This window comes from Triturus cristatus, chromosome 5_2 (assembly GCF_964204655.1).
Source record: "Triturus cristatus chromosome 5_2, aTriCri1.1, whole genome shotgun sequence".
NCBI classification, from domain to species: domain Eukaryota; kingdom Metazoa; phylum Chordata; class Amphibia; order Caudata; family Salamandridae; genus Triturus; species Triturus cristatus.
The window spans coordinates 426721801-426737229 of NC_140588.1; the positions used below are offsets into that span (position 1 = coordinate 426721801).

The 15429-nt window shown below is 41.6% G+C and overlaps 2 protein-coding genes across 4 annotated transcripts in view; one reads left to right on the forward strand and one right to left on the reverse strand.

The window, feature by feature from the left end:
* SACM1L (SAC1 like phosphatidylinositide phosphatase) overlaps nt 1–15429 on the reverse strand; it is a 392433-nt gene that overhangs the window by 356115 nt on the left and 20889 nt on the right. The window lies entirely within an intron of this gene.
* LOC146823107 (uncharacterized) lies at nt 12244–14213 on the forward strand. 2 transcript variants are annotated; one of them, XM_085607360.1, is made up of 2 exons: nt 12244–12804; nt 12921–14213. In XM_085607360.1, the coding sequence occupies exons 1-2, from the start codon at nt 12259–12261 to the stop codon at nt 13569–13571; spliced, it is 1197 nt and encodes a 398-aa protein (XP_085463486.1). In that variant the 5' UTR covers nt 12244–12258; the 3' UTR covers nt 13572–14213. The 2 variants fall into 2 exon arrangements, with proteins under 2 accessions (XP_085463486.1, XP_085463487.1); XM_085607361.1 differs by having other exon boundaries at nt 13632–14213.

Below are 15429 nucleotides of genomic sequence, written 5' to 3' on the forward strand. Positions count from 1 at the left end.
AAAGGCTGTGTGGTAGACTGCATGCTCCCCAAAGTTCCTCAGAACCTGGGTTAGAACCTGAGGTGATCAGGTCGCTAATATAAATTAAGAGGTCATTGCCATATAATGATACTAGTCTTCTCATCAAAGAACCCATCTGAAATCCACTTTATTAAGTATTCATGTTTCTGTTAATAAAGAATATTGTGTAAAGCCCTTCCTCTTCTTCCTCAGGATTCACGGTGTACAGTGTTCTGTGCAATTATTTAGTCCCGCATTTACTACTGTAATTCTCTTTATCCTGGATGCCCAGGGAAACCCACTCAATGCGTACAAAAATCACAGAAACTCACAGCTAGGGTTTTATTAGACTTTTGTTCACTGTAAAAATGTACTCTGTCTCCCATTAAAGCCAGTGTTTAAGTGTTAAAGCTAGGTCTCGCCTATGAGCGCGAGAGACTTCAAAAAAAAATGTTGTAGCCATGTTGTGCAGCAGCGCAAATACTTGCTGTGTGGCTAAAACAAATTTCAAAAAGCACTATAACACACCGAGGGCAAATGCACTTAAGAAAAAAACGCATCAGCGCTAGATGCATCATAGTCCTTTTTATTATTATTATTTTTAGCCATGCTGCACAGCAGCCACACGGATATAGGGCATGACAACAAATCATTGACAAAGCTGGCAAAGCCCATGCTGTACAGCATGAACAACATGCAATGGCAGAGTCAATAGTCTCAAAGGCGAGACCTATTGGCTTTGCCAATGCTCGTTAGGACTCAGGACAACACCCCTGTGATTCTGATCAAATCAGCTAATCTCGCCAAGCATTAAAATGGAAAAAAAATAAGGCAAGAAAACAATTGCGCCATATCCATGTCTTAGTGAAAGTACATTTGGAAGCACATAACATCAGTTGTCACAACAATAAACATCCACTTCAAAGTAGAAAAGGGCTCATTTGAAAAAGTGTGGGGCACAGTAAAACATAGCAAAAAATGGCAAGAAGTTCAAAAAGGTCAACAGGGCAGAATAAAAAATAAAAGTAGTACCTTAATCACAGCGCGATCAATGAACGGACAGCAACCAAGCAGAAGCAATCAGTACTTGGTCCATGCTCCAGCCGAAAGAAGAGGAAGTGGAGCCAGCACACGCTGGTCAATTAAAAGGCACCAAATAAGTGGGACTAAGAAGCCAGATAATGTTAAGCAATGGATGAGCTACAAGCCCCTATTTGCGTACCATATCTCTCGTACACGAGAGTGTACTGGCTGTCACAGGCAAGATTGGATAGAGGAACTATATTTATCCATACAAGAATGGCTCATTATATCCTGAGGCAGCCTCTACATTCCTCAGCAGCACTGCGGTTATCAGTTCCATGACCAGTCCCCACTAATTGGAGAAGCTTTTTCGTATCTCACCCGAAAGTTGTAGAATTATTTGCCCATCACATCACGAGCAGAAGAGAACTTATTAAAATTCTGCAAGAGGCTGAAGGCTAGGCTCTTTAGCTAGATCTTTTTGCCATGTACTAATCAAAGCCAGGATGGTCTAACTGGGCAACTGCTAGCGCTTTATAAATGGCATATCATGATCACCATCAATATTTTTGCCAGTACTTTTGATCCAGCATTAATTAAATATGTTTGTGTGTCTGACATACTGGTCCAGCTGCTTATTTGGCACAAGGACAGCTTCCTCCACCTCCTTGGACAGTTATCCCTCTTCTCTCTAGGTGCTGAATGTCGTCAACAAGCACATGGCCAGGAGGCCTGTACAGCACTGAAAGAATTCCACAGGCAGGCAATTGGGTCCAAACATTTCCCCGATCGAAGCTGTGATTTCCTAGACCTGCTTTGCTGTGGTGGGGTTCTCGAGTTGCTCCTTCTCTTCATCAGAGAGAGTGACTATGTGAGGGTTAGGTACAAAGCCCTGTGCCAGGTCAGTATGGTCCAGCTGTCAGAGTGAAATTGTTTCAGCAGGAGTTGGTAAACATCTGGGCCATGTCAATGGGGTTATTTACCAAGTGTACTATGTCATCTCAGAGGCCCTGATGGCTCCCCTCTGGTTCTCTCCCGAACATAGCCAGTACAACAGTATCCTAGCTTTATTTCCCTGCTTGTAGACCCTTCATTGAGATTCTTGATACATCTGTATGGCTTTACAATACTGAACATTCATGATATTGAGTCTCTCATTCAGGACATCTACCTCTACACATTCAAGTTACTCCTTTTCATCTTGTTTGAGTTTTGTTATGTATTTAAAGTTTTCCCTTGAATCACTGGTTAAAGGCCTCCCAGAGCTCCTTGGGGAGAGGGAAATTGCATTCCATTTCCCCTCTGAGGGTATCTCTCAGCTCTGATGTGAGCCACTACGAGTTTAGATGCCACATTCCTAGAGGTGTGGGGAAATCTCCCCTCTTATGATTATCTTAAAATCGGTGTGACAACTCGCAAGTATGCACTCACGCACTGGTGACGCTCGCCATTGGGTAAGCAGTAATCAAATCAAGAGAATGCTTTGTGTGCCCCGGAAAAGAAAGTATGTTTGCAAAGTGCCCCTGCCGCCATACTTCATTAAGACCTTAGAAGGACACAAATGTGGCAAGCTGCAACGGCCTGTCCTGGTCTATTGTTAGCATGCCACTTTTTTCTAATGCTGTATGCATGACTCTGCTTTCTCCTCCCAATGTAAAAGCCCCATTGGAGTTTCAAGCATAAGTGTAACTAGTGCCTGTACAAGGTCTTTTGACAGAGGAGGGGGGAAGGGAATACACAGACATATATGCCATCATGGTATAACATAGCTACCCTGAGACCATAAAATATCTGCCCAATTTACCTTGCCATAAGATTAAAAATTTGAAAGGGAAGCCGTTTTTCTGACCCGTGAGTACATCCAGCATGGAATATCGAGGTGAACCACTGTTAGAAAAATCACAATTTGACCAGAGTAGATGTTTCTCCTGTAGCATTAAGTGGTCAGGAAAATATCTCTTGGCAGTTTGTAGGACTGCTCTCCTTGTCACTTTATTAAGGAGGCCGTTTATATTACATGATAAAACCGTTATCACCAGTCATTATCACTTTGTGAGCCCTCGGTCATTAATTTCAATGGGCCACTTGTGAACTGGGGCTGCTATGGACATATTCTTGCCCTGGTGGTTAAATGTTGTAAACCCTAATACTAACTACATTTGGAACCAACTACCTCCCTGCCCTCCACCCTACACTTCTAAATGTGAAGTATCTGTCGCACAACGGAACCCTATTAAGGAGATAAGCTATGAACGTCCACCTCCACTTGGTACCTACAGTACCCCAAACAAACAGTGGCTCTTAATGCACTTTAACACCCAATGCCTGCCACACTCCATGACCGTTGTCACTCATCCATTTAACTAAGTACCTAAGCCATATCACACATTCCTCGCTTATGCAGCTTCCTCACCCATCATGCGAGTCAAGACCACCCCTCTTCTTTATCCTGTGCTTTCAGCTCCATTTACAAAATAAGGTTCTGATAATGCAGGAAGTCACTCACTGCATCCTTACCCGTTTAGAATAGTCTGGGAATACCATTAGGAAAGTTATCACAAAAGCCACAATGCATCTTGTCCCTGGAGGATCAAATCCCGGCCCTACTAGATCAGTATTTTTGCATTGAGTGACCTCAGCAGGGCGCCGGGTGGAGGTTTTTAGTAGAGCTCGATGTTCCCCTTTAATGATGAAGCACGTTGACAAGGTCTCGGCCAGAACAATGCCCCCTAAGCTAAGTTTCCCCAACCTGGTCTGGCTTCTTTCCTTCCGCTTACTCAAAGAAACCCACAAACCTCAGGTTATTTTACCTTGCTCTAACTTATGTACGGTCTTCCAGGATTTGCATCAATCAAGCTATGTAGTTACTTACTGTGGTCTTTAATTGTGGAGTGTTGTCCTCCGGATCAGAAATGTGGCTTTCTGCCTCTGTAACCCGGTCTTCACATTTCTGTGGTCCTGCTGGAAAACCGTAATATCCATGCCTACCTCCCCTATTTAGTTTTCAATGCTTGATCGGAAGCCTGTATTCCCTGCAGAGAGGAGGAGGGACCCACTTACTCACTATCGAGATTTTTTCAAGTTAGTGGATGTTCCCCCCCATGTGACATTAGATATGTTATGTTTCTTGTATTTCTCAATTTTCCCCTCTATGAGGGATCTAGCTCAGCTTACCTTTATCCTGATGGCCCTTGAGGTTTCCTCTCAGCCATCGCCATCTTTTTTGGGCCACCGATTATGTCCCATGGCTGTCTTCAGCACTTCTGAAGATCATGATCGGCACGCAACCCACAGGATGCAGGTGTGGCGTCCCTGCCGTGGCAACAGATTTGATTGGTGACCTATTCTGAATGTGCTTCAAGAGGAGGGTCACACCACGCTGGATGGACATCCACCTTGTGGACTGTTAGAGAATGAAACACAGGAGTGCATACTATCTCAGCACTACTGCCTATAATTGCTTTGGATCTCACAAGGGGATATTACACGGTCATGAACTCCAGTATCTTTGTCCAGAGTTGTGGCGATATTCAACCCCCAAGGTCAAGTTCCATCCCACTGATCATGTCTCCAGTGCTGTCAGGCAGGGTCTGTGGCCATCTCCCATCCATTTATCAGGAAGCAAGAGCATGAGCCCCAGTCTCCCTTCCAAGTTCATCTCCCTGATTTATTATAGGGGTATGATGCAGTGATGATGCCATAAGTCATGAGAGATTTAATTTAGTCTATTCTCTTGTATATAAAGCAGTCAAGGATCAACTATACAAAAGAACATGTTTATTTATATATTCAACACAAAAACTCCAAAATGGAAATGTCACCTCTACCTAAGGGCCAACAAGCAGAGGGCAGAAAGGGGGGGGGGGAGGCCTGTGCACCACCAATGATGCACAGAAATATGCATGTATTTCATTCTCTAGGGACATTCCAATCAAAGAATCCGGGACGGCTGCGACACCAAGACTGACCCCCCCCCCCCCCCCCCCGGCTCCAGATTTAATGACCAGCACATCAATCCTGATAGATCTAGGCAACTCCCAAGTCAAACAACCAGAAGGGAAAAGCCAGACAGGTACACTTGAATCATCAGAGTCAGATCCACTCGTCCCCCATCTACAGTTCACACGATAACAAGTACTGAATGTAATTTTTAAAAAAACAGAGGTCTGATGGGGCCCCGGGTCTGAACGGCTTGCCCAACACCTTGTTCAAAAAAGATTCCGATTTCTGGTCTAATCACATATCATGACTGTTTGCCCACACTTTGGAGACTCGCACCATCCCCGGCTCTTGGCGAGGAAGCATCCTACACCCAATATTCAAATCAGGGGCCCGTTCAGATCCATCTAACTATTGGCCAATAGCCCTCATCGACGTTGAGGTAAACATTTATGCCACAAATTTGTTCAAAGATTTAGAGGACTGGGTCGACAGCATTAAACTGATCCAACACACAAACTGGTTTCCTGGCCGGGATGGGCACCTTAACAAATATATCCGCTGTCACGCTCCTGATCAGACAAGCCATCGCCAAGTCAAAAGTTTTGTATGCCTGTTTTGTGGATCTCAAAGCAGCCTTCGACAAGGTCCCCAGATCCACCCTGTGGGCAGAAATGAAATCCTGGGGAGCCCCCACAAATCTTTTGGATGCAATAATCAACCTGTACTCAAAAACATGGGTCCAAATAAAAATGGGGGATGGTTGAAGTCTAACAAATAAAATTATCATCACCAACAGCTTAAAACAGGGGTGCGTTCTAGACCCCTGTCTATTCAATATGTATACAGCCAACATTGACAATAACCTACCCTTAACATCAGGGGACTCTCCAAAACTGGGGTTAGTGCGAATACCAAGTCTGCAATATGCAGAAGATATCGTGTTGTTATCCCAAACGCCCCACGGCCTCCAACGATTGATACACCAACTAGCAGAATACACAGCCGCAGCTCAACTAGAAATACATTTTTTAAAAACTAAGATTATGTGCTTCTCTAGTCCACATAAAAAACTATCGAAATTTACCTGGACGATCAACAGTAACCCCCTGGATCAGGTAGGAATCTACAAATATCTGGGAGTAACCTCAATTATAAGCAATATCTAGAACAGCGGAAAGTAAAAGCAAAACAGCTACTATTTGCATTTAAAATTTTGCACCCAAAAAAAAAAAGTAGTGACTTTGACGGCTCACTTATTAAAGGTCGTGGCAGCAAAATTCTTGCCATCAATCACCTATGGATCAGAACTCCTAAACATGAAAGACGCAACAATTCTAAATACCGCCCAAACCTGTCTCTTTAAAAAGCTATTCATAATTCCGCGCCACAATCCACAAACCCGAATTAGATTGGAATATGGGTTTTAAAAAAAAAATCCCCCCCCCCCCCCCCCAAAAAAAAAATAAATAAATACCGATCCAGTCAAGACAAGGAGCTCTTGCAAAATATTATTGGAGAAGGAGGGCAGCGGACGGAGAGTCTCTGGCACATTATTGCTGGATGGAGGTTGAAAGACAATCCAGATTGAGGAATTCAATTTATCCATTCTTGAAGCAATCATTTGAAGCATTAAAGCAAGAGGAAGCTTGGCACACAATACCATCCTACTCGGAGGTCAAAGGAATAGTCAATAAAAACCATCAAGCAACAATCTCAGGAAAAAGACAGTTTCATTGGCCTCAAAAACCAATGCATGGATGGTGTTGCCAACATATAAAACGCTAAAGCCAAAACCATATCTGTAGGAACATTTTGCAAAGCGGAAACTGATTTTATTGAGACTGGGAGTTTATCAATCGAAAGATCTTATCCCAAAATGGAAACGGACCTGGCCCTCAATGGATTGTCGCCTTTGTGGACAAGGAGATGAATCATTGCTCCATCTATTATGTATTTGTCCGGCACTATTATCCATACAGAAAGAACTCGTACGGCCAATAATGAAAAGAGAACAAATAAGGACCTGTAGATCGGCCGTAATAAAATGCTTAGGAGGCTTAACAGTACAACTGGCATGTAAAGCAATAAAGTTTCTGAGCTTAGCAGCAAATGAACTAGAAAAGAGCAACAGAGAACTCGAACCGGTCAGGCACGAAAGGTGATAAAGCGCAATTTAATTACTTTGCAGTCTACTTGTTTACAGCACGATGCACTTTACCGCAGAGAAATAATAGGGAATCATCAATGGCATTAGCACCTTATCTCAGATCACTAAGCCAAACTCAAAAGACTTCCTCCAGGAAACATAAGCACAAAGACATTGTTTTTTTAGAATCACAAATTTCTTTTTTAAATGAACATTGTTACTGTATTTGCTAATTGCCCTAGGGCCAATCCGATGAACGAGCATCCAGCCTGGCCGGACACAGCCCAAGCATAACCTCTCAAGAATTAGGTCGTTTATAGCATGACTGGTAAACACAAGACTGTAGGAATCTATTGCACACTGTTTTAACTTGGTTTTTTTATTACAAATTTTAATGAGAGTTTGTGTGTATTAGGGGTTGTCCCGCTCTTTTATGATTTAAACTAAATCAAATAGAAGTAATTTTCATTTAATTTCTGTTAGTTCACATCATTCAAAGGCAACAATAAACAGCTTGTTATGATGGGTAACCCCTCCTGTGACCCCGACCAGGTCACTTGCGGCATTCCACAGGATTTCACCCCAGTTCCCCCGTTGTTCAACTTCTATATGCAGTTCCTGACAATCCTGATGGAGTAGTTAGGCGTCTTCATTCATCAATATGCAGACAATACTCCTTGGCTGTAAGAACTCAACAGCGACAGCTTGACCTCTAATCGCTGCCCTGAAGTAACATTTGGGACTTATCAACATTTTTTTCCATGACATTTTAATTTCCAACACTCACTAAAATGTGTTAGAGCTGAACGTCAATCTAGTAAATTAAAAAGCTAAAACCACTCCAAATCCCAAAAGACTTCTAACATGTGGTACAAGCTTTAAGGATCTCTTGCACCCTCAATGGGAATATTGCTATAATAAGCCTCCCGAATCATTGTTCCCAACCCCTTCTTGTCTCATTTGCCTCTAGACTCTAGTCTGTGAAGAAAAGGTTGATCATATCACCCCAGAGCTGAAAGGCCTGCACTGACTTTGTCTGAAACCAGAATTAATTTCAATTAGCCTGCATTTCGTGTTGCTTCACCTTCAACAGCCCTTCTACCTCATTCTATCTTTGAAAATATCAAGAGGAAAAATCCCTCAGTCAGCATCAAGGTGGAAACAAAGAAATTTAACTTGCACTTGGCTGTGCCACAACTGTTTTCAGAGTAGCTTCTTCAATTGGGTCGCTCTGCCTTACGATCTCCGGTGTTTAGGTAACAATTGAAAACACACCTGCTCAACCACTACCAATATAATCAATTTTAACCATTTCTCACTGTTTCTCGCCACGGCAAGCAGAAACTATTCATTCCTGCTTGCAGTGATGAAATATATATTCTTCCTATTTCTCTCATTAAACCATATCTTTCTTTGCATTAAAAACGCCAAATTGGTCCATCTTTCTGCCCATTTGAAAGCTCTTCCTATATATTTTTTCCTATTTCCCCACCAGCTTCAAAGTAGTTTGAAGATTTCATTCTAAAGGCAACTTATTTTCTCTATTGTTATTAAGTGCATAAACACTCTTCAAGTACAGCTGTTCTACATACACCTACAAATAAAACAATACATATAGATGCCTAGTTTAGTGGGGGGATGTCTCTCCAAGGGAGGCCTACTCTTATCTACTACTACAGTCCTCCTCTAACTTTTCTCCAATAATGTGGTCTGTCTAACATTTTATTTGAAAAGTGGAAGTGAATTTTGGTGTAATGATTGGGATGGTTAAAAACAATCATGTGTAGCAAATCACCCTGACATTTTCTAGAGATCAAACTTCAGGAGATAATATTCTGCGACAGTCAAAAAGCAACTTTCATCAGTACTAGAAGCGGAATCTGCCACTGTATCCAACAATTGGCAATGTCTGGTGAGTCAAGCTAGACAACGTTTTGCATAGGTGACACCGAAAAGAGGTGCTATGATGAAAGACAAGAGAAGGAAAAGAGACAGACCTTACCTTGCCTCAGATGCCATGATAGGGTCTCTCTGGCACAGCAACTAACATGAATCACAATAACTCAAATGAGGTCTCCGGGAAGCTTAAAATTTAATTTTCATTCTCCAAATGTTTCCAATATTATATATACACTGATGTAACAGGAGTCATGTCCATCTGGCTATCCCAGGACTGATCTGAAGCACCAATAGTTTTATGCAACAAAATACCAAGGGGTCAGGATCAACCTGTGGGATTAACAAAACATTCTAATGTACAGTAATTCGTTTCTCCCAAGGTACATCATAACCCGAGCCAAGGAAAAAATACATTCACCCATAATTTCACATGCAACTGTCATTACAGCACATTGGAAATGAGTCGCAAAACACACTAACTATAATGCAAGATGTTAGTTGTTGAAAATGGGTTGCTTTGCAGACAACAGACCCCCTAAAGTGAGCTCTGTTGGCCTGTAAAGACTGCACTACTGTCAATACCTTGCTGAGTTGGTCCCTGAAGCTCTGTATAGGGTTTTGAAAACAGAAGTATTGTCTTACAACCAGACACCTTAAGCAACACATTGTACAATAATGCAATCTGGAAAATCAAGTATGCCTAACAATTACCGAAAAAGAAAACTCTGTTCTATGAAACCATTTGGCTACATAGTACTCTTGGGACCACTAAAACAGTCATGTCTTACAGTGAATGTTAGGGAATACGACTAATGTTCAGATTTCTTAGGATGCAGGTTGACTATCTAATGCTTTACACTGCACGATGCAGTGATTTATTGTGCAACATCTAGTTCACGCAGTTGGTGAAACACAGTACCCTAATAGCTATTTTAATAAAATTTCTACAATTTCAAATATTTGGAATAAACAAAATTATATAATGAGTTGTTTGTCACTTAATGAAAACAAAACCCAAACAAATGATATCAGTTATGTGAAAAGGAAGGAGTTATTTCTAGCTTGGCATATGCCTCTTTTTTGAAGCCCAACAATCTTAGTTTTGAAAATATGTATATCAAAAGGACACTAATGGGTTCAAAGGGGACACAGTTTTTAAACGCCTGTTTCTCAGCAGATGTCTGTATATGCTAAGACCAAGACAAGATTGAATGGTGACATTTCTTGGGCTTTGGAAGGACAGGACAGATGATCTGAGCCAAGTATGTGTGATGAAAAATACCAAAGTTTGGAAAGTGTTTAATAAATGGAACAGGTAGTCTCGTGTTAATCCTGCAGTGACAAAAGGCTCTCAAACCCAGCGCACTACTGATTAAGTAAGCATGACAAAGGAAGATTATTTCCACGAATGCCATACAATAAAAGGAGGTCTGAAGACCCCAAATTGATTATTTGGATTTCCAGCATGTAAGTTTACTTTTTAGGCAATTTCGTGTGGTGTACTACCTGCTCCTTTGTTCCCTGAATTTGAGGGTAATGGAAAAACCTAGCACATCTAAAACGTGGTCATGGGTAATGGCACATATCTGTAATCACTGTATGAAAATAATGACCATTACATAATACTTAGACCTTTCTATAACAAAGTGTTCTAAACATTCTGCAAGGTGTTTTCTAAATGTCACACAATGAGCCTACTAATTAAGTATTAATAAAAAGGGTGAAGGAAAAAAAAAATATACACACTGTAGCTATACCAGTGAAAGAAAACACATAAGGCCTGATGTACACAAGTTTTGTGGTCAAAGCCGGAAAGCACAGGCTTTGCAACTGCAAAAATTAATGACGCAATGTGATAAATTTACTTTGCAAGTCAGAAAGTTATTTCCGCTTATCAAAGTAACTTCTGTGATACATTGTGATACATTCTAAATCACAGTCAGGAGAAGTGTGAAATGGAAGCCCGCCCTCCTCTCATTTATGAATCAGAATGCAATGTCGTTTGTGACCACAACTGCAGTCGCAAACCATTGATCACTTACTGACACCCGACCTGGGATGATAATTGATTCGCAAGGGCTAAGATGATACTGTGGAATAAAGGTTCTCTGAGAATCACATCAGGAAGTCTGAACGAGAAAAAACAGTTGGCCAAGGGACCACTGCTTACGGACCCTGACACATCCCCCCTCCCCCCATACATTTCTTGGATGTCACCATTATCCTTTGAAAGTATCACCTGTCCCTTTAAGGAAAACAGGCTGCTTTTAAATTAAAAAAACGCAAAAAATCCGAGAATGTGAACTTAGGGATGTAGATCTGCTATTCGTCATAAGCCTCCATCCTTGTGTTTACAGCCATTCGTAGGAGGCACAAAATGAATTCCTGTGCAACTGCTTATTAAGTAACGTTTATATGAACCAAACTGCACAACAGGTGCAAACATACAGACTTCTACACAAAAAGAGAAACAAAATTATGCATCCACTTTAAAGCAACTCTTGTTGTGGAAAATATTCAACAACATTTTAATTTACTCCATTTAAAGAAAACTATTATTTGACGCCATACAACTGTATAACCCAACTGATTTCTAGTTTTAACATTTGAAAGATTTGCACAAAGATCTATGGAAATTAGCCCAGGTGAAGAATTGTGTACAGTACACAGTCCATTCATGAAACTGAGCATATTCTTTATCATCCTCTACCTTTTGAAGGTCATACTTGTCAACATATGAGTAGTATAGGTTGTATACTACTCGTCACCATGTATTTTCGCTAATTGGATGTGACAGGTGGCCACGCCCCTTTGACCACGCCCCTTTGGTCCGTGTGTCTATATTGGACGCGTTCCAAGTCTGATTTTAATCGGGGTTTTAATCGGTCCTTATAACGTATTGATAAGATTATAGCATTTTATTGTTTTATAGGTCGTTATTTTGTGAATCATGGCTTATAAAATGATACGGCGATGAAATAAAACAAAAAAAAAAAAAAACAAAAAAAAAAAAAAAAACGTATAAAACGATAAGTTAGGATTTGTGAATCAAGGCTTATAAAATGATACGGCGATGAAATCATAAAGCGTATAAAACGATAAGTTAGGAATTGTGAATCAAGGCTTATAAAATGATACTGCGATGAAATCAAAAACGTATGAATCGACCACGCATGCAGGAGGGTTGCTAAGAAGTGTGGGGTAGTGTGAAATACGAGTCTACAAACATACCGCGGGGCGTGTCTAGTATGTTCACAGAGGATATAAGCCAGCATTCCGAGGACCGTGTGTTAAGAAACCCCCGCTTTTTTCCGACAAAGAAAAGCTCGAGCTTTAAGACAACTTTGAGAATGTCTTGCTCTAGCGTGGAAGCGGGACCCCTTGGAGAAACTATAACAGCGATGCTGAAGGAAGCGGCAAATGCTGCAGACGACGCTGCAGAACTCGACGATAGTGATAAGGAAAATTGCGCGCCAACAACGCCTGCGGGTACTACGTCGGAGATGTCGTCGGCGATGCTGAATAAAAAGCCCGAGACAGACGTCGAGGCATCGGCTATGCCGAATATAAAGCCCGAGACCGGAGCCTGCGAAGAGGCGGTTGGTGGCGTTGCTAAAATGGCGAGCAATACCTCCGATGCTACAGACGGCGGTGGAAGAGCGGAACCAAGTGAAGATGACGAGGGTATTGACCTGCAAGAGCCTGAACCCGAGGACTCCAGCGACTGTACAGAGATGGATTCCGGAGAAGAATCTGTAAACGAAACAGAAAAGTGCGAAGTTGGAAAACGAAAAGTAAGTACGAACCACAATTTTTCGGCAAATCCTCTGGGGTGTTTAAGAGTGTGATGATGAGGCGTGTAGTTGTGAGGAAGGCTGAGGTCGAAAAACCCCTTTTTTCTTTTTATCAGCAAAAGAGAGGAGGAGGAGCCCCAGGCGACAAAACCGCTAGCACGACTATGGAAGTCACACAGCCATCGCTACGTTTTTCATGTCTCTGCTGCTCAAGACAGAAAAAACTTGCCGTAACGCATAAAAACTGCAGCTGTAAGCGCTTAGACGCAATTGTACAATTTTGTCGTGGTGAAAGTTGGAGCACGGATCGATATCGCGGACTTTTGACAGCGATAGCCGCGATCATAAAATTGTGCTTAAAGGCGGGGTGGTACGACGAATGCGAAGGTTGTAAAATTGACGACCCGAGTCAGTTGCATCACGACTGTCTCACGACGGGTGATGAATATGAAGACAGTTTGATACGGAAACTATGTTACAAGCTGGACCCCTATAAGATTATGGCGACGTTGGGGGCGGTCTATGGCTTGAAAGAAATGTCAGTACCCGAAGATTGTAGTAAGATGATTGCGAATGTTTTAAAGTATATTAAGAGAGTACAGTCCCCATCAGAGCATGTGAAAAGTATGTATGAAGCGGGTGATGAAGACATACGCTTGATAATGAAACAGCATTTGAGAAGGAAGAATTACCGTAGATATTTTAAGATCAAGTATCTTTACAGGAGTTTAAAACCGAGGAACATGACATTTCTTAATGTAGAGTAAATGAAAACATGATGATCTTCGCGATTGCTACTATTATGTATGTGTGTTTTTCCGTTGCAGGAAAGTGTGTTTCGACACATGGTTGAGATCGGCGTGCGACCGAGCGTTAGATGCCTGGAAGACGCTTTTTATTTTCTGATCAGAGCAAAGATGGCGTACCCCAAACCAGTGTTTCGCCCGACCGCGCTATGTCGTAACAAGCGATGTGAAATCATCGAAGAGCTTGAAAAAGAACTGGGTCAGAAACCTAGAGGCTTTTACGACGTTGAAAAGAGCAAAATCTTCTTGGGCGCTGACGACGTGCTCGAAGATTGCATCGACAATTATATCAGGCGGACATTTTGCACCCTAGGAACTACTCTGAATAAGAAACAGTTTTTCAATTTCATGAATACAATATCTGATTTGTTTTGTCGAGCCTTCTTGAAGGGGCGTGGGGAGGATGTAAGAAGACTGGTACCGTTCATAGCTAGCAAAATCCAAATATTGATTCTACGTCACGAGTTTTTGAGAGCATTGTGTTAAATATCTATGTTTTTATCGTTATTATCGTTTATAGCGCTGTACATTCCTATATTACCAGTTTAAATCATACACTGTTTAATTCGTGTGTTATTAAATAATCTACTATTGTAAAATAAACCGGCTTCTAGTTCTGATTATTTGATAAAGAAAAATAATAAAACAAAAGTGAATTAATAGAATAGGGGGGCGGGAGTAGGGGTTGCGGTATTTTAGTTCAAGAAGCGCTACGATGCAGAAGCTTTTCAAAAGAGTTTATTACAACCCCTCGAAAGTTGGTAGTTTTGGCGGTGTAGAAGCCTTGTACAAGGAGAGCAAAATCCACAACGACGGTGTTAAAAGAACACAGGTACGCGACTGGTTATCGGGCGAAGATGCCTACACGCTACATAAGGGGTCGAGAAAGCGCTTTCAAAGACGGCGTGTGATAGTCAGCGGCTTAAATCATCAATGGCAAGCGGACCTTCTAGACGTCCGTGAACATGCCGCGGTTAATGATGGTGTAAAATTTATATTAACGGTGATAGACGTACTGTCAAAGTATGCATTCGCCGTTGGCCTGAAGGAAAAATCGGGGAGCTCGGTCACAAAAGCCTTTGATTACATTTTCAGCAGCGGGAGAATTCCTAAAAAGTTACAAACAGATAGAGGAAAAGAGTTTGAAAACAAGACGCTAAAAGCTCTGCTGAACAAGTATGGTGTAAAACATTTTGTTACAAACAACGAAGTGAAGGCGGCGATTGTAGAAAGATTCAACAGAACTCTCAAGGCACGAATTTGGCGGTATTTTACAGCGTACAACACATTTCGTTATATAGATCGTTTACAAGATTTTATTGAAAGTTACAATCATAGCTATCATAGAACCATTAAGACGTCCCCTGTAGAAGTATCCCCGCAAAATGAGTTGAAAATTTGGAGAACTGTGTACGGGTCCGTGTTCACCAACAACCCTGTTGCAAAAAACACTCTCAAAAAAGGTGATCATGTTAGGGTATCTAGATGCAAGGGGGTATTTCAAAAGGGGTATGAGCAGACTTTTACAGATGAGATCTTTGTGATAGACAAGATTTCCAAGCATTCAGGCGTTACAGTTTTTAACTTAAAAGACTATGCTGGGGAGGAGGTCGAAGGGTGTTTTTACAAAGAAGAGCTGCAAAAAATAAAACAGGATCAAGATCGTGTGTACCGTATTGAGAACGTTTTGGCAAAGAAGGGGCACGGGGCACAAAGACAGTGCCTAGTTAAATGGCGGGGATGGCCTGATAAATTTAATAGTTGGGTCTCTGAGAGTGAATTAAAGGATATACAAAGTCTACAACAGCGGATATAGGCA

What these genes read in the sequence shown, in the direction of transcription:
- LOC146823107 (XM_085607360.1), top strand. Translation starts at nt 12,259, where the DNA reads ATGTTCACAGAGGATATAAGCCAGCATTCCGAGGACCGTGTGTTAAGA. An exon ending in GCGAAGTTGGAAAACGAAAA is followed by an intron (nt 12,805 to 12,920) that starts GTAAGTACGAAC and finishes TCTTTTTATCAG; the next exon opens with CAAAAGAGAGGAGGAGGAGC.